General features: G+C 38.2%; 1 protein-coding gene across 25 annotated transcripts in view; it reads right to left on the bottom strand.

Annotated features, from left to right (window-relative positions):
• The window catches only part of CAMK2D (calcium/calmodulin dependent protein kinase II delta), a gene marked incomplete at its 3' end in the record, with an annotated part of 166,947 nt that overhangs the window by 81,797 nt on the left and 60,728 nt on the right, over nucleotides 1–24,422 (bottom strand). For all 25 annotated transcript variants that reach the window (XM_082759645.1, XM_082759646.1, XM_082759647.1 and 22 more), the window contains exon 3: nucleotides 21,297–21,356. In XM_082759645.1, coding sequence (XP_082615771.1) covers nucleotides 21,297–21,356 — 60 coding nt within the window. The remainder of the gene's footprint in view (nucleotides 1–21,296; nucleotides 21,357–24,422) is intronic.

The raw sequence follows: 24,422 nt of genomic DNA, 5'->3' as shown, positions 1-24,422 counted from the left end.
TTTAATAATGCTTTCAGAAAACCTAGGCCACGTTATTTCAGTCAGTAGCAACAATTACTGTAGCTAAATTTTCTAAAACTTTTCATTTTTAGTTTTTTTTTCAACCTTAACAGTTTATGAGAAATACATGAACAATAAAATTGGTTCTAAATGCTGCAATACATATAAAAATCAGAAAGCACACGAATAAAAGCAGAAATTCTGCATTTCTAAAGGAAGGAATTACTTGTTCTTCATCAGTTTTGCCACAATTTGTATGTATCTGAAGATGGGTCAAGTAAAATCAAGAGGATGACAACTGTAGACAAGCTAACTTAAAAAAATGCTTAATTTGAAAACTGATTAGAACTATGCTAACCTTTCAACATAAGGAAAGCTAAAAGATAATCGTTACTGATACTTATGTCTGATACATATATGTATATATTTTAATAACTGAGCAACTTGTATGCAACTTTGGTGATTACTCCTACATAACTATCCTAAAAATGAATATTTGTAATTAATCTGAACTATTGATTTGACCAGAGGGAACACTGAATAAATAAAGTTTTTTCATTTTATTAACAGAAAATAATAAAGAATAATTTTTGGCCTACAGAAAAGAAACAAAAAAATCAACTACTAATTTAAAATACAAACATAAATTTTGTTGAAGGAATTGTTTTCAGATTTTTGACCGAACAGGGATTTTCTATGCAATGCAGATTTATTATGGAGAAAAAAAAAAAAAAAAAAAAGAAATTGAAAAAATTAAATTTGAATCCATTTAGAAAAACTTCCTGATCATTTTGGAGGAATATGATCAATAAATTTTGGTGAAGATGTTGTTAAACAAACTCCAGTCACAGAAATAAATAAATAAATGATGATATAATGTCATAAAGAGAAAACTGGTCTTTTGTTATTTAATGGTATGAGAACTTTAATTATTAAAGATTTCATTTCCCTCCATCCACAATAAAATCAGTCACAGAAAGCATTATACCTCATTATATCAAAGTACTTAACCACTTTAAGAACCTGAACATAATAAAAATTTGTACTAAATACATAAATAAAGTAACACACATAAGCATTTGCAGAAGTTATTTCCATACGGACCACATCTTTTGAAAACTAGAAATGTTGTATGCAAACTTATTTTTCACGTTGCACTCTTATATTCTAACATCCCAAAGAATGACTAGGTTTCAGTGGACACGCAGACCTCTGACAACTGCTAACATCCCTCATCCCTGTCTCTCTCACACCATTACACAATGTGGTAGCTCTGTAATGAGCCAAGGGAGATGGCAACTCAGACGCTCACCTATTGGAAACCCCCCTGAAGTCCATTAGAAGACCATGTATACAATTGCAGTTTGACCCATTGCCTTTACAAAGATGGTCTCTCCTCTAATTTCTGTATAACCAAATTTGCAAAGACCTATAGCTGAATAATCCTACTTCTTAATATCCCAGTGATGAGATCATGATGCACAGAGATGCATTTTCATGTCACATTTATGTTGCTTCCTAAACATCATAGAATCACAGAATGGTTTGGGTTGGAAGGGACCTTAAAGACCATCTAATTCCAATCCCCCTGCCATGTGCAGGGACACCTGCCACCAGACCAGGTTGTTCAAAGCCCCATCCAGCCTGGCCTTGAACACTTCCAGGGATGGGGCATCCACAGCTTCTCTGGGCAACCTTGTTCCAGTGCCTCACCACGCTCTGAGTGAGGAATTTCTTCCTTGTAACGAATCTAAATCTACCCTCTTTTAGTTTAAAACCATTACTCCTTTATTATTCCACTCCACTCCCTGACAAAGAGTCCCTCCCCAGCTTTCCTGTAGGCCCCTTTAGGTACTGTAAGGCCTCTGTAAGGTCTCCCTGGAGCCTTCTCTTCTCCAGGCCGAACAACCTCAACTCTCTCAGCCTGCCTTTGTAGGAGAGGTCCTCCTGCTCTCTAATCATCTTCACAGCCCTCCTCTGAACTCAGTCCAACAGGTCCCTGTCCTTCTTGTGCTAGGGGTCCCAGAGCTGACCACAGGGCTCCAGGTGGGGTCTCACAAGAGCAGAGAGGGAGAATCCCCTCCCTCAACCTGCTGGCCATGATGCTTTTGATGTGGCCTAGGATATGCTTGGCTTTCCGGGCTGCAATTGCACACTGCTGCCTTATGTTGAGCTTCTCATCAACCAACATCCCCAAGTCCTTCTCCTCAGGGCTGCACTCAACAAAAACTCCTCTGAAAAACATTTTTTTTTTTTTAAAGTAAATGAGGAAAACTAATTATCCCTATGCAAACAAATTCCCAGTACTTTTGATCAAAGAATCCAGGTAGATGTCATTTCCAGCTGTAACAAAAGTACCTCATGGAAACATGTCTCTGCTTAACCATGGAAACTTTCCATTATGTGTAATATTTCCTAAAGAAGAATATGCTTTTTGGAGAGGGAAAACAAACAAACAAACACCACAAATTCCTTCAAAATTTGCAGGCTGCTCCCCCTGTACTGCAAGGTGGAACACTTACTTCAGTGTGTGGCCTACCAGCCCAGCTGGCAAGGCAGCCTCTTTCAGGCCTTATCTGGACAGTCAAGCTACCGCTGGCTTGAAAGAGTTTATTATAAGGTTGTACCAGGCTGCTGGAGTCCATCTGATTATTTGGCATGAGGAAGGCTGGAAACCCTTCTTTTCCTCAGGGAAATAACTGTGGTTATCCCGTCCTGAATTTTGTTGCTAAAACATGCTGTATAAGTGAAGAGAGAATGCAGGCCAACAGGGATTGTCTGCTTCAACTTCCTCTGCTGGTCCCCATGCTGGCCATGAAGCAGCAGCCCTTTCCAGCAGCAAGGAAATGCTGGAGCAAATGTTCTGGAATAAACCATTTCCAGGCACAGACTGTGCGCTTGCAACTTGATTGCTGTATATAGGGAGAGAAAGGAAAACCACATGGGAACCGCAGCCTAACACCAACGTGGAACAATTCCCTGACTGATCTCTGAAACGACAATACGCTGGGATCCTTCTCTCCTTCAGTCAAGACAAATATTCAAGAAGAGGAAGCAACAGACAGCCCACACACCACTGTGAATAGGGAGCCTGTCTGATTCTTGAGTACAAATTACTTTTGAGCTTTTATGTGTAAAGCAGGTAAGAGCACAGTGTGCTAGATAGGCTCCTCTTGCTCTTGGCTATTGTGGGGATGGGTTACAAAATACCTGTAGACTCTGGCCTTACATTTGTGTTAATATATGTTAAACACTGCACAAGATAGGCTGAATGTAATTATTCAATATAGATACACATTTCAAAATCATCACCATTATCGTCATGTTTATTTCCTGAAAAACTAACTTTTAACTATAAAGGTCATTTTTGCCTTAAACTGGATATATAACCTTTAAAATGAAAACTTTACTACTCCTTTTATGACAAAATATAGACCATGTAGAGCCAAAAGACGCCTCAATGTATTTTAACCCTACCGTTTTCCCAGCCTGAGGGAAAAGGCAGAGAGCAGCCCCTCGTGCTTGCCAGCCAGGAGCATCCCCAGCCCTCTGTTCAGAGGTTGCGTGTTACAGCCACCAAGTGAGAGAAGAGTGCAGAGGTCAGGCTTTTCTGAGGCACACGGAGCTGTGCATCTCTCTTGCACAACTCAGTAGGGAACATTAAATGCTATATAAAGGCTGGCTGACTGGCAGGTAGAAGAAGGATTAAGTGGGACTTTATTTAAGACCAGTTACACTTTAGGGGGAATATAAATTGAATAGCCTCATCCCATTTAATTCTGAGAAGTCCAAAACTTCTGACATAAAAAGGATTTAGTTTATTTGCTGTATTTTTTGTTTTGCCTTTACAGCTTTAACTTATTTTCAAATAAGGCTGTCCTGGGGAATTCTTGGCATCCCACTCTATGGGAAGATGTCAACAGAATATAACAAGAAATTTTATTTTTACTTATTTCTTACTGAAGGCTGTAGAGAGGGTATTACAATATTGCTTATTAAGACCTTTGTCTACAAAAGAAAAATGCTCTAGTTTATGTTCTGTTGGCAGAAAAACAAAGTTTATATTCTTTTAATTCAGCCTAAAACAAGACATCAATTAATTTAAACCAAAACAATTTACCAGTTTACATAACAGAGAAAAAAGAGTCAAAAGATGGCCACAAAAACTAACTACATCAGTTTAAAAATAAATCAGTTTTTGCTTAAGTTGGAGCAACTTTTGTAAGCAGACAGAGCTAAAATTCTACTCCCTACAGGATAACTTTAACATTAGGTACTGTTGTGCTAATAGGGGAAGCATGATAGTGTTAAACCAAATGCAACTTCTATTACTAGTCCATACTGTAGGATTAAATGTATTTAGTCATCTTCATCGTGGGCAACAGAAATCAGCATGACCTTGAAATATTCTAGATTTGCAGTGAAGATCATGCATGATGGTATCATTATCTTTTCTGTAAATCAGAGAAGTTTAAAAGACATTAATTACGTTATAAAAATTGTTACTCTTTTTAGTGGTTACAAACATTAGAGTCAAACACATCTGAGCTCATTTTTTGAAGACCTACACATATTTATGCAGAGTAACCACCAACAGTGCACACTGATTCATTTAATCACAAGAAGTACCACATTTTGAGGGCATCTGGAATTTAATGACTATTTATTTAGTTTGACAACGAGACAACCAAATCACTTATCCTCTACTCCAGGCACTAGGACAGACTCTAGGCACCTTTAATTGCAATATTTAATATCAGAATATGGCAGCAAAAATGGTGATATATAAATTAAATTCATAAGTAAAAAAGCTAAGATACCAAGTCAACATTATCTCTAAACTGTTTCTGGCATATATTGCTAAATATTATTCTAATGAGCAACAGTACTTGGAGATCAGAAAATGCTGTATGTGGCAGGGGCACTGCTTGCAGGCCATGGACCCATTCCAGCAACAAATTAGGTCAAGGACAATAAAGTCAACTTCATGGAAGTGATCTGCAGTGTTTCTAAAATACATAAAAACTTTCATTTGTTTAGAAAGCTCTTGACCTGCAACTACTGGAGACTAGGGAAGCATTCAGGGAAGATACTGCTACAATGTGGTAGGCCTCCACAGGTACTACTGGAGACACCAACTAGGCTGGCTTTTGGCCTGATCCATTACAACCATTCAGATTTTGCAATTAGTATGTAGTAATTTTGCTATGTAATAATGTAGTCACTTTGCCAACCTTTCAGTTCTGGGCACTGCTTCACCATATAGTTTGGAAACTTCCTTACTTACTGACTATACTTTTTCATTGTAGATGATAAAGCCCATCTAAATGTTTCTAGAAAAAGACCTTTTCATTAACAAAATGTGAATTAAAATATTGTTTTCCAACTGACTTGAATCAGCTAAGCTGCACAAGCAAGAGGAAACATTTCTTTGCCCTATTATAATTACACAATCTTTATTTTAGGGGATGAACTTATTATTTTCTAATGTTTACACAGTACCACTGTAAAATTATCTTCTGTCATTTTATCTGATAGTTGTTTTTATACCACTGCATGAAAACAAGGCTATAGCAACCTTCATAGGATTGCGTCTCCCAGTTTTCTGTTTTGTGTTACAAGCTTTAAGGAAAAAGACCTAAAATAGACACAAGAGAACTGTAACATGCACATAATTACAATCACATGTTCCTGGTGACAACTTTCACAAACAGTCCCAAATATACTGAATGAGAGTAATATGATAAACCCAAAGATTGACTCTTTGTGGTTTGTGGTCTACAGATATTCCCTCAGACTTCACATGACTCCTATCTTATGCAACACATTTTTGGTGGCGACAGGGGAGTAGGGACTACATTTTTTTCTTTTATCAGTTTCCTGAGGAATCTGTAAGTGTTGTGGAAAACAAAAATTACACAGGTTTTATTAGGATGTGATTAGCTTCTCATGACAATATACTGGTTATTACACAATAAAAAACTCCCTGAATGCCCTGCAGTTAGGGAGGAAATAGGCTCATACTACTTTTCTGAATATTAAAATATAGCTATACCATTGAGTTCTCCTATATAAACAGAGATAAAACACCAAGTATGATGCTATTAGCATGCAAAATGGCAGTAGGTTACAGAAGGTGAAACAACTTACCTCCTCAGAGCAAGTGGCAGGCCTAGAGCTTCCCACATAGTTCACAGCCCAGAAAGTCTAGCTAACACTGACTTGATCATGGTATTTCCAATGATGAATGATGGTGCAGAAGGATTTCCCCTCCTACTTCTCCTTCTCTTAGAAGGGCACAATTTAGTGCACAACAATTACATATAAATATTTTCACTTGTTATAGTTAGAGAATGCTTCGTAGGGTGTGTCTGTCCTGCAAATGGTGACATAGTGTAGAGATACCCAAACTAACTTAAAAAAAGCTGGTGTGTGCACCTGTATTAATTTAATTCTAACACCATGACTGACTTAACCTGCTCTTTGACACCAGCAAAAACAAAAAGCAAGACTAGGTATCTTTACACTATGCCACAGTTTGCAGTGAACACGCAAAAGAAACCTGTTTCTTACACTCACTGCCAATCTGAAAAAGCACTGAATATGAAAAGTCTCAAGGGAAAAGCAAGGTTACTGTAACTGGTCTCTTGTTTCTAGTTATCAGTATGATGGTGCAGACCTCTAATACAACCTCAAATGGTAGTGAACAGAACTTTCCAGTAGCCTAGATAACCAAATGCTACAACTAATCAAGATAACATATAAGCAGTTGAAACTTTCAATAACTTGACAGAGCATGAGACAGAGAAATGCAAAGTACCATATCAAGACAGAGCATTTCCCTAGTAATCCTACTCCATCTCCATCTCAAGAGCTGGGCTTAAAAGTGTTTGCATTAATTTCTGAGTGCACATTGTTTCCCTCTATCAATTAACCATCACAGTAAGCCATGCTACCAGAACAGAGGACAACTATAAATTACTATGATTTTCATAACATGCAAGTTTACAAGTAAATGATCATTCCAAATGATTGAAAGGGTTTTGTTTTACAAAAGGCAGGGAATGCATATTAACTTAATAGATGACAAACTTGAGGCTTATGATGAAAAACCGCCATTGTCTTTTAATCACAGTCTCACAATAAATGGAAATTAGACAGTTTGTCCTGTCCCACAGGACTATTTGTAAGATGCTAATTAGCTCTGTGGAAACCCACAGTCTTGGATGGAAGAGAAGCTGCAAGAAAGAGCAGGAAGCCAGTCTGTACTCATAAAACCAGACTACTAGTTGCAGTTGAAACACCTCTTTAAATAATCCCCTTATTAGGCAGCCTGTTTAGCACATCCAGCAACTCCCACAATATATATGCTACAGAAGATAGTTGCAAGCCAGTCAGCTGCAATCATGTCTGTAGTTCATCAACCAGTCTATCCCAGCTAGGCTGCATAGCCATATTCAACATAGCAGCAGCAATAACACAATTGATATTATACCAAGCAGTGATGGAATACGGTTAAGTAACTCTCAAGGTCACCTGCTAAATAGATGCACAAATAAATTCATTAAATAACCATTGCTTGGACTATACAATTGCTGATACATATGACTGCTATTCACTGCTGTGCAGCACATAGTGGAGCTATGGATTTCGTTACAGTACTATACCAGAACATCTTCAATTTACATGCACCAGGAGCAGAGTGCCACGCTTGGCCCAGGGTGACTGTAATGAGAAGGTAGATGTATTTAAAGAAGACAGATATCTAGAGGACAAACTAAAATTAGAAGCACACTCGCATGGGCAGTCCATGAGAATACTAACACACTGCTGAAGCCACTAAAAATAGAACTTCCAAGTTTGGAAGGTGACTGGGAGGATAGAGGTATCGTTAAACCCCTATCAACTGGAAAAAAACCCTGCATCAGTAGTTCGGTAGGAGTAAAAGTCTCCAGTGTAGAAATCTGCAAAAACAGGCTGAACTGAGCAATTGTAAGGTATTTATCTAATGCCAGTGATGTTGCACAGTGGTATTAGAGGGGAAAAAGCGTTCAGTCTCTGTGCTCTCTGTGTTAGGTTGCAGCATATAAAAAGCTGAGACACCAGTCCCAGTAACATCTTCTGGTATGCCACGGCTTTGACACATAATTCCTGGAGCAGAGCAACACGACAGCCTCCCATCGGGATGAAAAATGAATTTGTGACCGTTTTAAGGCAAACATTTGAAGGAGTGAGGAAAATCCTAAAGGACACCTGAAACGTGCTACAAGCTAGACCATGACAGGGGATGGTTGGGGGACAGCTGTCATAATCTGGACCGACCGATTCTGTCCCTGCAGCCACTGAGCACAAGGGGGGAGGTTAGCCAGACTGGCAGCAACCACTGGCACACTGCTGTCCTGCAGGGGGACACCAGAAGGCAACATCCCAGCAAAGTTTCAGACATAATAGGCTAAGCAGGCTGCCTGGGGTTCCGGTGAGGACAGACCTACAGTTATTTAAAAATAAATAATTAAATCTTGCTGTGGCAAGTAGTTTACAAGAGAACTCCTCTCAGGGAAACACAGAAGTAAACAAGAAGCTCTTCAAAATCTAGAAGCTTTCAGTTTTTGTAAGGGGTACTGGCCAGCAGTCTAACTGAGGTGGCTCCCCTCATCACTAAAATCACCACAGTTATGGCAATCTGAGCAAGGAAATAAATTGTGCTATGACTTTTCTTCTCTTATGATTTCTCCAGGACAAGAAACAGAGATAATTTGTACTGCCACTACTCCTAAAGTGAATTTGCATAAATAGAGAAAACGCCCTAGGTCTACATTGCTAAATAGAGAAGAGTCAAAGACCAGTGTTTGGCCAGCCTCCCACTGTCACGGCAGTGCACAGTTTCACTGTACATTACTCAGTATCTCCTATGTCAAATCTTACATTTTTATTAAGTAACCAGTTTTCTTGTGTGCTGATCTCAATAGTCAAGAAAATTTCTGCACAAGACACAACACCGAAGTTCAACCTATAAAATGTACTTCCAAATGCATGACTTGGAACTAATTAAAAACTGCATTCCAAAGAGTCAGGCCGTGTTTACAGTTTTTACTCAAATTCCACTTTCATTAACAAATTATGTCACAATATTTAAACATGAAAGCGGATGTGTTTTTTTTTTTTTTTTTTTTTTAAGGGAGTAAAAACATTTTACAGGGTTGCAGCTGTATTCAAGATCATCCACTTTTCTTTCCAGTGCCTTGTTCACTGATCAGCAGGCAAGATTTCAGGGAATGCAATATTGCCAACACTTTGCTCCTGTTCATTTACTGTATAAATATAGTTCTGCCAACTTTTAAATATCTGATTTATTGAAAAAATAGCCCTAAATCTCATTTGGGAAAGCATCCTAAAAACAGTCTAATGCAATGCTCAGATCTAGAATTTAAAGCATAAAAACATGTGACACATGGATTTACATGGTATCTTGTGCATCTAAAGTAACTCATGAAATTAACTTCTTGTGTCAGCCCACTGTAAAAACTTACAAGGACAGCTTCATTTCTTTCTAGCTCTGATTTCTCCCCTGCACTCTCCAGCAGATGGCCACCAAGATGATGAGGGGGCTGCAGGCAGCACACGAGGAGGGGCCAGGTCAGATGCTACGCGTCTCACTGCTGCCAGCAGGGAGGCAGTTGTGAAGACAGAGGCAGTCTTCTCCAGGACGCAAATGGCAAGGCAAGAGGCAACAGATGCAGGCTGGAATATGGAAAAACCCCAGCTGGGCATAAAGACACTTTTATTTATTTATTTATGTTGACAGGACGGTGGTCAAATACTGGAGCAGGGCCCAGAGCAACTGTGCAACCTCTTTCACGGGAGATGCTCCAAACTCAGCAGCCTGCATAACCTGATTTTACTGAACATGGCTTGAGGAGGGGGTTGGGACTGGATAACCTCCAGAGATCCCTTTCAACTCACATGATTCCATGATCTATGATACTTGTCAGGGAGTGGGATATGTAACTAAAGCAAAATGTCTAGGAAGATGTAGTAGCCCCTGGGATTGCGTCTCCTAATAAGCTCCTTGTGTTTGCACCATCTTTGGAAGAGGAGAAAAGTCATTCTTAAGCATCACAGCAAGCTCCCAGAGCACAGCTCCTGATTTATGATCACTTCAGCCAGAACAATCCTTTGTTGAAAATCAGACCTTCCTTCAGCGTCATTCCAGTTCCAGCTCACATCCCCAGCCTTCATTCCCTCACTCAAGTGCCTCCTCCTCCCTACCAGCCATGCCACCCTTACTGCTTTTTCTCTCTTGTTCTTTCTTCTCCCACCTCCAAAATGATGCTTTTCCCCACATCCCAGGGAGCCAAAGTTGTGACAGCAGCGGGGAGGGGTAAGGATGGGACACAGCTCAGAAGTGGTACAAACAGGCACGCAGGTACATACTGATTGCTCCTCCCAGCCTCCCTGCTGGCAATGGTGACAACTCACCCCTTTGGGTTAGGATGCAAGATCCTCTAAATGGGCTGATTTTGGCTGCTTGGGAAACAAATGTTGCCTGACTGTTAATTCTCTCTCTCTCTCTCTCTCTCTTTTTTTTTTTCCTGGAAAAGTGAACAGGCCAAGACAGACGTCTCCCACTGGGTTCAGCCCACAGCTACAGATTTCAGGACTGTAGCTGGGTTTGCAATGGAAACTACCTGTCAACAATCCTACCTCTCATGAGGGCTGCACTAAAGCCATCCAAACAGTGACATACAGCCATGCTAGTGAATACACTCTTAACCTTTTTTCAGTTTGTTTTCCAACTCAAGTAGGAGGTTCACATGATTTTTTTCCCAGCATTTGGGTATCAACCTGAGAACCAGTGTAGCATTTACCAACTAAACCGTCAACAACAACATTATCTGCACAAAGTAAAGGCAGCAGAACGTATAATATCCCCTAAAAATGCTCCAAAAATATGTGCTCGTTTTACTGAAATAAAAGAATATTTAAGCTTTAGTAGAGATCTATGTTTTTGGAGGAAAGGGTCCAGAGGAAAATTACATATTTGTGGTTTAGCTGGGAGTCATGATGTCTCTGCATATGTATAACATGTGGTTGCAGATTCGTAACAAACAAAGCTTTCAATCAAAAAAATGTAAGTTTTCAAAACTTAATCCGTAAAAAGAGAGTAATTTATTTTAATCTGGTTTATTTATATGGTTCTTGAAGTCAGCAGAGCAATTATGAAACTCTTTGTTCTAGAAAGCATGTGCTGACATTAAGCAAAAATAATAATAATAATAATAAAAAAAATCAAAATACAAATGGGAAGTGCAGTGGCTATCCTAGCACCGACCCCTTGCAGCAGGTTCCTCAAATGAGATATTCAAATTCTGCTTCCCCTTTCTGTGGGTTACTCTATTTTACATTTAAAATGCCTGGCTACACAAGCATAACTGACTGTATGGAAAGAAATCTTATTTAGAAGCTGCAAGACACAGCATGAAAAGGATTTTCATATGTTTAAGAAAATGTACAAAACCAGTTATAAGCAGGCAAGAAAAAACCTTCAAGGTCTGGCTCATGCTTGATTTATACTTTATCATTACCCATTTTGGTGCAAATAATGCATATACTTTCCGAGGCAGAAAAAATGACAACTTTTGTGTCAAATTTTCGTGAAACCTTATTTCCTCAGTATATTATGGATGTTGGTACAGTTAGCAAGGACGTTGCAACCAGCAATGTTTCACTTGAGCTAGAATAATCTCACCCTCCATTTAAAGGAAAGAAAATAGCCTAGTGTGGCATAGTAATGTTATCACCTATGCTAAAATACATTTTTATGCTCTACAGTAACCCAGAAGAGTAAAACCAAAAGACTCCACGCCACTTTTAACAGAATAAAGGGATTATGTTGTAACTGAAACAGGGACAAAAGGTATAACACCTAATAAATTTGCCTTTAGAGTTCTTTGCTTTGGCACACAGACAGACCACATTATCTGATACTTAATGTTACATATTGGAAATTACTGATTCACTCACTGGCAGTAAATTTAAATAATTTAGCTATGATTTTTTTTTTTGACATTTCACTCCCTTTTAGTGGCACCAGAAGGTCTACAGAAAATAAACAGATACCACACAGCCCCTTCCCCACAAAATTCTTACAATATCAAGGGTGAAAATCTTCAGTCTCTTCACCTTAAACATCACCTATGCATTCCCAACTACTTCAACAATCAGAGAAATCAAATGCTTAGAAATAGCAAAAACTTCTCAGAATGAAGACTGCAGAAAAGTCAGCTGCAATGAAAAAAAAAAAAAAGATAAAAAGCCCCCTTGTGCTTTCCTGCCTGCTTCATTCTCGTTCCAATGCATTTAATGACACTACTAGTTATCACAAAAACAGCTGCTATATTCTATTGCTGTACTTCACTGTTTGACTACAACCTGTAACCACTTTTTGAGTTTAAGCTCTGAATCTTATTTTACAATACTCTTTAAATAGGCTTTTGCATTAAGTATGAAATTATGTAATATCACTGGTTTATTTGGTTTCTTGATGTTTTAATTCTCTCAAGTACTGTGGTTCACCTTATTCATCATGGAGATTACAAATTTAATAATTCAGTTCAAAGGAAGAGATTTTAAATTGTTGAAATCATTATCTCATCATAGCAGTAAACATTATTAAAGAAAGTGAGATCTATATATCAGACCCATAAATTTCTGGTTTCTATTTATAGTTAATATATTCCTGAGGGAGGACCATATTTATTGAGCATAAATTCATGTAGTTGAGTATTTGTTTGATTTTCACTGAATCAAAGAATTGCGTTATTACCCTTAAAGCTTGTTTTTTGATGGTTTTCTGTGTGTGTGTGTGTGTGGTTTTTTTATGTAAAGAGTGAAAACTGAAATTCAGCTCAGAAAAATATTGTGCTGAAGAAGTATATCCACCAAATCTGACCAGGCCTGATTCTTATTCCACATTGGGTTTATACAGTAACTTAACCAATGCCAGCTGAGCTACTCTCAACTTTGCCATGGTACATCAAATGAAATTCAGAAAGGATTTACTGAATCCACATCTGTTGTCTATCAAGAATCTTAAGAGAAACACTATTGTGAATTTATGTGAAATCCCATGCACAAACGTGGTGAGTAAAACAAAGGACTCACGTAAGTGGGACTGAAGACCCACATATCTTTAAATACCCTTTGTCTAAAATGGACAAGATAACGCGAAGTTTCTTATTTTTCCCCCACAAATTCTCCCAGAAGTTCACAAATTCTATGCTGATGTTTTGTGCTACCACGGAAATAGAGGAGAAAAAAACAAAAGGAAGGCTTTTTCCTAAAGCTGCACTTGTGAATAACTAAGCTGAAAGCAAGCATTAACAGTTTGATGAAGAATAGCACCTAGTCTGGGTGCTACCAATTCGAAGTATGGAAACCAGAGAGGACTGCAAACAGACACCAACACGTTTATGAAGTCAGCTCAGAGATTTGTTTTTGCCTGGTGTCGCAGGCTGTCCTGGAGCTAGCCTGCCTCTCGACCTGTTGCAAAGCCACCTTCCCTTGGAAAGATGCTGCTCCACACTCCCATATGCTGGTCCAGCTCTCGTTCTTTAAAAATGAGACAACTTCTGCTATTCTGTCCTGAAGCTCAGCAACTCATGGTAGTGAGCAGTGTCACAGCTCCAGCCTGACAGCAGCTATGCAAACAGATCCGCGCACGACTGGCTCAGGCCTATTAGGGCTGACACGGCACAGTTTCTGCTTGGCAGTCCTACTTACCTCTAAATATCCTGGCTTATAAAGCCATTCAGGGACAACCTGTCTTGTTGCCAGGAGGACTTCATTTATCACCCGAAGGGCTGCCACATGTCAGTAAAATCTGCTGTGGCCTTTCAGGAAGAGATGAAGGTTCATCAGTCTGACCTGAGCCTGATGTAGCTGGTTAGCGGATCCTGCCTGCTTGCCATATCTTATACAACATCTGCGGGGGGGAGGTGGTGGCAGCAGAAAGGGAAGGAATAATGTGCACTAATGAAGCCAGATGTGTTGGCACCACCATGTGAAAACCAGAAGGTTCTGGTTATATACAGTGATCCTATTACACTGCACAAACCGTTCCAACTTTTGCCATGTATAGCTTTTCACAAGTGGGAACATAAAGGTAGCAGTAGCCTTTGCAGCAGCCACAGGGAGAAAAAGTGGGAAGTCGGGTTTAGGAAAACACTACTCAGTTCAGCTTAAACCCTGCAACAACAAACTCAACCAGGAAATAAATAATTAAAAACAACAACAACAACAACAACAACAACAAAAAACAACATTTGGCTCAGCAATTTTTCAGACTGGGTCAGGACCTGCATCGTTGGGCTAATACGGTTTTTATCAATTATTGGTATCTCCTAAACCAGAATCACAGCAGCAGGCTCTAAATCAACATCAAAACGAGTCATAATCAGAGGGTATAGCAGTGTTAAACCCACAAAAGTACATAGATTGTTAGACTACAAATCACAGACTGCTAAAATATAATTTCACAAAGTTAAAAGAGGACCAACAAATCAAAGTTTAACAAAAGAAGGTAAAGCAGCTGGAAATCAGGTCAGTGGCAATGGATTTCGTGGTGAAGAGATGATTAATTTCCTTTCACTTTTTCTTTACAATTTTCTAAATTATTAATAAAAATTATTTATAAAATTTATTGTTATTTTAAAAAATATTATTAAATCGGAAGTACTAGAGAACGGAACAGCTGTAAAAATAATAGTTTCTTAAGATGACAGAAATCCTCTGTGGGTATTTGGTAATAGAGGTAAATTTTTAATATAGCTTGAGTAACGGCTGCAACCGCCGGGGCTGCCGGCCGCCGGGTGCTGCAGCGGGGAGCTCGGGGCGGCGGCTGCAGGGCCTGAGGTGCTGCCTGGCGCTGCTTCGGCTCCGTTTTTAGAGGAGAACTGTCACAAAGTTTACAATAAACTCGTGGTGCGAGACACCCGGCGGTGCGGAGCTTGTTAAAAGTTACTGAGGGGACTGTTAGCGTTAGGTCAGAGGTTGGACTCGATGATCTTGAGGTCTCTTCCAACCTAGAAATTCTGTGATTCTGTGATTCTGTAATCATACAAAGTGCTAGGTTCTCCGAAGAGAAAGCTTAACCAACATTTATGTCTTCCATTTTAAACTCAATTATGTTAACCAGCTGTAGTAAGTAAAGAAAATGTATACGTGGTGATGTTGCAGTAATCTTATTATGGTAAGAATCTGAGAAATTAGCAACATTGAAAATCAGACAACTGTGCAAACTACTGCAGTCCAGCACAAACTGGACTTTGTTACTAAAGCTTTGTTACTAGAGCTTTGTTACTAAAGGAGCTTGAGCTGTTTGCCCAAAATTTCCTACCACAATGTTATAGAGGAAGCAGTTTAAATCACTCAAGAAATATTAGAAAAGGAGGAAGCTGGCATTCAAGGTCACTGCTGGAAGAAGAAAGTACCAGCATTACCAAAGACTGATCAGGGGAAGGACTCAGAGTTTCCTCATAAGGCCTGAAGTTCAGCCAGTGTATTTGCATCATTTTAATTCTCTCTGAGAGTACAGGAGTCTGGACTGGCAGTAATGAACAGAAACTAATACTACTCTGCTCAAACAGGGTAGTATTACACAAAAGAAGGGTACTTGATCTCACTTCTTATTTTTGTCTGTTTATTAGTATACGATAAGAAAAAAAATGTATGGGCTATGAAGGAAGCAGGATTTTAGTGTTGCTGCAGACATCATTGATATATTTCTGAAGTATTTCTGAGTAACAAATATAAACAGTTTTCTATAAAGAAACAAAAGGGATAAAACTCACTTGTCAAACAAGTAAGAAGTTATATGCTGAAATAGCTATTGTTTATAAACTTTTAACATTTATCCAAAAAAAATAGATATACAAGATGAAACAAACATTATGTTCTTTTAAACACAAAAGTCAATGGCTGACTTTTTACTACAATCACTCTAATACAAAGAGCTGAGGCAGGCAGAGTCATAAATCAGAAAATAATAAGTATTGCAAAGAAATAATTGTAGGTGAAAATGATGAGGCAGTTCCGTATTTTCTAAATAAAACTTCATGTATATATGAAGTCTGTAAAACTTCATGGATACATCAAGTCTGAAATGTTGAAGATGTGAAAAAAGGAGAACAGAAAATACCATTTCTTACCACTTTTCTTTTAGGCATTTTTCCTACACCATTCACTAGGCATTAGGACTAGATAACTGAGTAGAGAAGAAATCATGGAGCAAAAACTGAGTAAACCAAAAAGATCATGAAAAACTAACTGAATTAATTACATGCAAAGCAGTATCTGGACAGAGATACTCTGCTTTCAGAGATATCCTGGAGCTACACTTGCGCTTGAAATGAAAACATCTATAAGTTTCCATGACACTTCTGTGTCAGATAGGAACACAACCAGTAAGGATTGTCCAACTCCCTAGGTGCTTAAGACAAAGAATCATTACATTTTAATATTTCTTCAACGATACTCAGCTTTCCAAAAATAATGGCCTGAACTCAGTTCTGAATACCAGGAATATCTGCATCAACCATTCTCAGTACAAGGCTTTAAAAAAAAATCATCCACACTTCAAATCGGAAAATACCATATCCATAAAAAATTCTCACAGTTGATTACTTTCACTGCCAGAAAATTAACTCTGTGCTTAATTTCATTTTTTTTTTTTTTTTTCCTTAATAAGTATCATTGCCTGGTTATCCTTTTAGACCTTAAATCTCCTCCTTTACATAGATCATACCTACTGACATCTGGATGTTAAAGCCAGCCTCGAGTACTCTAGAAGTGACTTCTGTTGGCAGATAATAAATAAATACTATTTTCCTGTCTCTGACTGTTATTTCCATGCATCTGAGAATGGTATTTCCCTTGTTTTAAAGCGTCGCAATGAGATTTGTGTTCAAGTAGGTATTTCCTGTCATCACAGGCTTTTCAAAGTCAGTATTTTCCAAGATGCGGGCACTCATCTTTTAAGACCAACAGTCTTCCTTAAATTTGTGACTCTACAGCTCCTTAGTCCCAAAACATCAGCCTGATACCTATTTTTTGTTTCAGTCTGTCGATAAAAATATTGAACCAGACTTCTTTAGAACTCCTCTACAGAAAATCCCATCACATGATAACTACCACTTTATACTTTGATTGAGGTTATCAGTTTTTCTAGTACTGCTAATAAAAAATATGCTGATCTTCCTTAACAACAACAAAAAAGAGCACATACTACAGAAGTAAAACAAATGCCTTACAGATGGCAGTTGATGCTATGAGCCAGATTTGTGACTTCATTAAAAGGATATCAAGTGTACTTGGAAAAATCTATGTCTTAAAACAAACTGCTGCACCCAAAACGTGTTTTTCAAATGACTATGTTTCGATATGCTTAGCTACCTGTAAAAATAATGTATCCATATCAAGCAATACAACATCTCTGTATCAAAATGAATTATGATGGATTTCTTTAATTTGCAAGAACTTAAAAGAGCTAGATATCTGGATTATGATTTAATTATCTTTCCTTCCTGACACCTGACTAGTGAGGGTAATCACCAGTAGTTTAGATTTCTCATACATGAGTTCAGAAGTTGTTATCTTACTTTAGTTCAAAATCATTCTTCAAGTGGAATTTCCTAATAGGTAATTCAGATGAAGAATTTAGCTCCCTCAATAGATACTTAAATGCTTCATCTGTGGACTTGCTGTAGGTATGTCGATTCCTGAAACAATAATCTCATGTCTCAAATACTTGCATAAAGGCAGTAGAAAATATATTCATTTCTTCTCAATTTTGTGCTTAGTAATTCACCGAGATTATTTTCAGAGATTCAAATCAAGAAATGAGATGAAAATATTTTCATGCCTCCTTAATTTCAGAGCTCTATCCCTTTGAAAGAATGAATTCTAATTTGATCTTCCACTAATTCTTTCATATGCTATGCTCTTCCAGAGCTCTGGTTCCATATCTACATTTTAAAAAAAATCAAAACATTCATGACTAATTTCAAGACTCCTCTGCCAATACCAGAACTTCTTAAGTTTATATGAATACATATTAAAATGGAAAGACTTTTTAAAATGTCATCCTAAGATTTCTTAACAGCATAATGGCACTCATCAAAAACCAAACAAGCAAACAAACAAAAGTCAAGTCAGATATAAAATAGGTATAAAAATGGTTTTCTTGTGAAGCTATAAAAAGGTACATCGATCGTTAAAAAGTTTAGCCCTGAATTCTTTCTTATCCTGATGAAATAACTAAATGCTAAATTTTTCTACTGGTTATGTACTAATTGGACACCTGCCCTGGAACTACAAAAACAGTGATCTGTAATTTTTCTTTTTTTGACCATGTTCTGTTTTCTCTGATAAGACAAATGGAAAATAGTTCCAGTGGTTTAGATTGTTTTTCAAACCCCATTCCTCTAAAGAAAAAAAGAACAAACTTGCTCACATAATAGCTATGATGTGTTTACTCACAGACTGAAATCTAAAACTGATTCATTACAGCTTTGCTGCTTTACTCTGACCGGGGGGAAAGTATAAAAAAGTTAACTTCAAAGGGTTTTTCACCCTAAAGTATCTGGTGGCAGTCTCAAGACACAAGAGAAAAATAACTGAAGAGACCATAAAGCACTCTAGAAAGGACTTATATATGTATTACCTTAGAAATAAAGCTAAGCTAAAACTGACCCCTTTAAACCAAGTCACTTTTAGAAGCGAGATTTAATCAAGCTAACTAGGAAGAATAAATAGAAAGAAGCCTGAAAGAAAAGAGGAAGTTTTACTGAATTCTAACTTTTTATATTCACTGACTTGTTAATATTTTTAAGCACATACTCTTTATCATACACAATAAAATTTGTTTATAAGGGTTAATCTTTACCATTCTGACACGTACAAAACACTATAATCTGTGACTACAGCTGAATTACCTTACTCTGTACACTTCCCTTTTCACTATTAGTACTTCCTAGTACGATGTAGCATTACTACCCATCAGAGATCACTGCTTCAGAAAAGGCACATGATAGCAATGCGAGAATAAGAGGTTGAGCTTGAAGAACGGGCAGCATGCCCTGCAAGGATTTCAGGGTTACAGCTGGCTGGCTCAGGGCATGACTGCAGGAGTGGTGGCAAGGGATGAGAGCAAACCTTGGCCAGGGCTCGAAAAAGCCCACATGGGAACGTCTCGGGGTGCAGGGGGAGGCCAGAAGGAGAGGACGGGTGCCTGGCTGAGCCTGGACAGCCAGCTAGGCACCCAATGGGAACCTCTTCAGCTCAGTAGCTTACCTATGACTTCGCAGGCCTAAAATCATTACCTTTGCAAAGTTTCAAAAACAGTTTCTCCTTTTCAGACCACATTTACCATTTTCCTCCAACACAAAAACAAGAAACAAAGTGGCCTTCACTACTGCAATTATGCAAACAAGGAACTTTTGCAGAAAGTTAATTGGAAAAATCTTTTTCAGGAAGATACACTGGCAGGGTTGGTGGAATAATTGATAGTAGAAATTGAACAAGGACATAATTTTGTGCCTGCTGCCAAACTCCTGGCCTGTTATTTCCGTTTCATGAAAAGTTTCTCTCAGGTCTAGAACATGCCATCTTTTCACAGACGAGGGTAAAAGATTTTGCTTTATAATCCTCTGACTCAGTTGTACACCTCAGTAACGAAGCACGGAATTTGTGTTAATTTACGTAACTGTACCCATCTGTCAGCAAAGCTGCAATTGTCTGCTTGCATTTCTAATCATACATTCACAAACATAAACACTGTATATGGAACAACTGGTTTGCCAAAGAGGATCTGGACCCTAATATTGGTTTGAATTACTCAACAAAGCTAAGAAATATGATCATATGGAAACAATTTAGATATTTGTTTTAACAGAGTTCTTCTGTGTACTTCAGCTCTTCCACTTCATCAATTTATTACTGGTTTTTATTCTTCTTCCCTGGGAGGTTCAAATTCACAAATGTACTCTAACAATAATTACAGCAAGGCACAGGTGAACTACTCTAAAGAAAGATTAGCACCGTACACATAACCATAGCTTTCAACAACTGCACCTCTTCCCTTGTCTTCTATCACTTCACAATGCACAAATGTTGGCTGGGATAAAATAATGCCCGTAACTCTACTCTTCCTGTTTAACCAAATTTGCATGTGAAACTTTATCTAAGCCTCTGAGACTGCCTAAAAGAGCTTTTTAAAAGATTCAGTATTTCATTTTGAACTGTGGTTTGTTTGTTTTCCATTTACAATTATTATTAAAAGGAAAGAGCTGTTTCTTTCCCAGACATAAAACAATTAGATTAGTCTAAAAAGGTCACAACAACTAACTTACATTAGCTAAAAATGAAAAGGAGAAAAACTAACCAGAAGAAAAAGCAAGCAGACTGCCAAGTGTTTCTGTACCAAATATATGTGTTTATTTAAAACAGTGAGGTTACTAGTTTTTCTGACATCAACTTTTAAGACTGTGCACAGGGATAGAAAAACAAGATGGACAGGGCATGCTTGGGTATGGCAAATATTCTTGTACCAGAGACACCCTTGGCATTTAATTCAGTGTCTGAAAAGAACAGCTCCATCTACTTAAAGATCAAAGTACTTATCTTTTTCTACTTGCTTTTAAAAACAAGGAAACAGAAAACACAGGAAAAAAATAAGAATAAAAAAGAAAAGCCACATTCTTTAATGCTTTCCATGAATGTTGGAGTAGGGAACACACAGTTCCAGAAATAAAAGGAGGGGAGCTTTCTTCATCTACCTATCTTTCCTACAGCAGAACGGAATTTCATACACAAAATAAAACAGGATAAAATAATCATCTAAGTAAAAACAACACTAACTTTACTGACATTCGTCTGTCTCTTTTTGAAACATATGCTGTTACATGAAATTCTGCAGGTCTCAAAAAGTCATGAGCAGTACTGGAAATAACTCCTCCTACACACTGCTCAAAAAAACCCCAAACACCTGGTGCAGACAGCTCATTGATGGCAGAGCAATAGCTCAAAGAAGATGAGAACAGTACACGCTGCTCTAGGTGACCTGTTGGGATATTACATCTCACAGAATCATGGACGAGCACCAGAGTACGAAGAAACTGTCTTGCCTGAAGATATTATTGTTTGATTTCTCTGAGCTGCTATTTGTATTTGTTACTTTGTATTTTCCCCTCAGTTTTCTAATCTGGTGTCTACTGTGTAAAGCAATTAAATGTTCCTACCAATATTGGGATGCTTCAAGAGACGACAGATTCTAGCTTCTCTTTCCAGTTTCTGGTGATCTGCAACAAAAGAAAGCAGAAAGTTGGTTTTAGTATGAAGATGAACACAATTTGTCATATTTTCTTTATGAAGAAAAAGTATATTATTTGATACATTCTTTAAAAAAATACTTTATTTATTTAGATCATTTAAGACTTTACACTAAATCTGCGTGCAATACTGAAATTAGGTTACTGCATCCAACCACTTCTTTGATGGAGTATGTCAGGCACCGTTCCAGTCGAAAAATCAAGCTGCCAATGTAATGGGGAGAACAGGAAATATTCACGCCATGACCTATAATTATCAGGCAATAAACCATGTTACAGCATTAATCAAAATAAGGACAACCTGAATCTCTAGTGCTATCTTAAATCCTACCTGCTAACTGCTTTAATGATACCAGCTGTACTAGGTATACAGTTCAACACGTGGCAATCACTGTGACAGAATGCCAGCACTCCTGCTACGGCACTTTCTCATGCACAGGAATGTATGCTACAGGAACTTCCAATAACTAATGACCAGCAATTACTATTTTTCCAGCAGGACTAATCTCTCACAGGCCGATTAGTCATTAACCTGAACATATCCTGAACACTTAGGTAAAGGTCTATCATTTCTTGGTCCCTCCAATTCCCCTGCCATTCTTTTAAAACTTTGAGCAGAAGCAGCAGGCTCTAGGTCTGAACTTTCCTTGTACACCACTAAGGCCCAAATGACACTTTTGGCACTTTTGGAGATAAAATTTATGTTGAGGTCCATTTTACTTAAGTTGCTTTTTTTTTTTTTTTTTTTTTTTTTGTAGCACGCTTTTGTTGTATTTTTTTCCAAATACCACCATTTATAATACTACTGCTGCTGCATTTTGGTTAACATTAAGTAATGTAGTATTGTAATATAGTATTTCTTCTATATAATAAATACTAGTGTTGGGAAGGTGCATAATTATTTATACTGGAAATAGATGGAGGTTTACAAGTATATTATAATGTCTAGTGTCAGGCAATAAAGATCACAGACACACAAAGGAATCTACAGTTTGCAACACAAGCTAATAGACAAAAAGATTTCTTTTGGTAATATGGATGGGGAATGAAGACAGAACACATTGGAACCACTGATCAGAACCTGATTACCTGAGTATGAACTGCTAAACTGAAATACTTTAAATATGGTACGAAGAAATACCTTACTCTTTGTTCTGATACAAGGAAGATCACCTCTACACCTATACCATCTGCATTATATATGAGGCTAGAGTCCTTGGGCTAAGTGAAATAAAACACATAACGCTTTCTAACTCTGATTAACTTTTGTATCTTATTAACATACTTCAGTTTGCCTTGTAAAAATTGGTTCATTTTGTTACCTTCCATAACAATATCACAATCCAAAGCCAACACACTCAACAGACTCAAAAAAAAAAAAAAAAAAAAGTAGCATTTTAGGATCTTAGTTTTTCAGAATTACATACATGAGTTTGGTAGGACCAATTTATACAATTATTTCCTGATTCTGTAATCAGTAACAACCTCCCTAGCCCCCAACTGGCAGAGGTAACTCAGGCAATAAAATATGCAATTTGGAGATAATTAAAACAGCCAGCTATTGCCTACTGTGATTCTGTAATTCCAACTGACTTCTAGTCCATTTATCCTCATTTTCTGCAGCATAATTTCTAGGGATGCTAAGAAAGCTTTTGTCAAGAGGCAGAAGAACAGCGTACATTCAATTTTATAATATTAGCTAAAAATAGTTTTTCAAAATTTGAGGAGAAATAAACTGTAAAATGTTCTTGGAGATGAGGCTGTACTGCTATTATTTCAACCAGCTCCACTTGGATATCCAAGTATGTTACAATAACCCACCCTTCACAGGAGCTCAAACTTCAGATGTTATGCAAGTAATCTGGGTTGTGCTATCTCTGCAATCCCAACTATCTGCATTACATTTGAGAACACTCCTAACAACTGAAAGGGGAAATTCTTTTCTTCCACCCCATAAAAACTTTAGTCCAACCAATAGTTTCTGTGCTGAATAACTAGCATTCATTAAATAAAAAAGCTTAACCTACAAAAGAACATTAGGTATGACAATACCACAGCAAGAATGAATAAATTATCTGATTTTGTAACACAACTCTTGTTATATTAAGGTCTATTATGGCATCTGCTCTTCCTCAGAACACCAACAGTGTTATTAGGTTATCTTTCAAAGACATCATAGTCCCTCTGATTCAAGTCTGACATTGGAGTCTGTTGGAAAAGAGTCAAATAAGGTTCAAGAAAAATACACTATAAAATACACCTTAGGTGCCCGCATAGCAATAGTGCAGGCACCCAAAATCCTCCTCTGAGCTGGCGCTCAACTCCACAAATTGCCTTGGCACTCCTCCTTTCACCTTTCTCTTCTGTGCAGAGTCATACTGTCCCCAAATCAAGCTGTGCACAATCCCAAAGCTCTCCTTTCAAAATTATGTGAGGGTTGAGGAAGATTCGCAGGCACCTTTGACAAACAGGCTGTTTGGGCTTTAAAATCAAGCATTAGGTACTCCACCTTTTAGAGAATTTAACAAAAACACAGAATCAGGGCAGTTACCCCAAAAGTGAGAAAACCAACTTCACAGCACGGTGACACAGATGGTTGTGCCAGCATAACTGAGCCAGGACAACACAGTGCAACAGCGAGGATGGCCGGTGGCCTGTGCTGCTGCCAAAAAAAACTTATGAAATTGCAACTTCATTTTCCTGGAGATCACTTTGGCTCCAGACTGCCCACTAGAGAGGTGCTCTACCCACTGCTTGTCAGCAGGACAGGCAGACTCAGGATGAGAGAAGCAGCAGCAGTGGGGCAGATGGCGCAGCGGGTGCATAACAGCAATCCTGGGTGCTTAGCATGGAGCGGGCAGGCACCAGCTCCCTGCTGCCAGGATTGCTTCATGCAGAATGCATCACAGCCCCTGCACCAAATGCACGAGCTGTGATGGGAGCAGTGACCACAACATAGTTATCTTCCTGGCAGGCTGGTGCCCCGAAGTTCCTTATACATATCCTGGCTGGTGGAACAGCACTGAGTGCTAAGGC

Source organism: Aythya marila (genome assembly GCF_965140915.1).
Source record: "Aythya marila genome assembly, chromosome: 4".
Classification (NCBI taxonomy): Eukaryota; Metazoa; Chordata; class Aves; order Anseriformes; family Anatidae; genus Aythya; species Aythya marila.
This window is presented reverse-complemented; position numbering and strand designations above follow the sequence as displayed.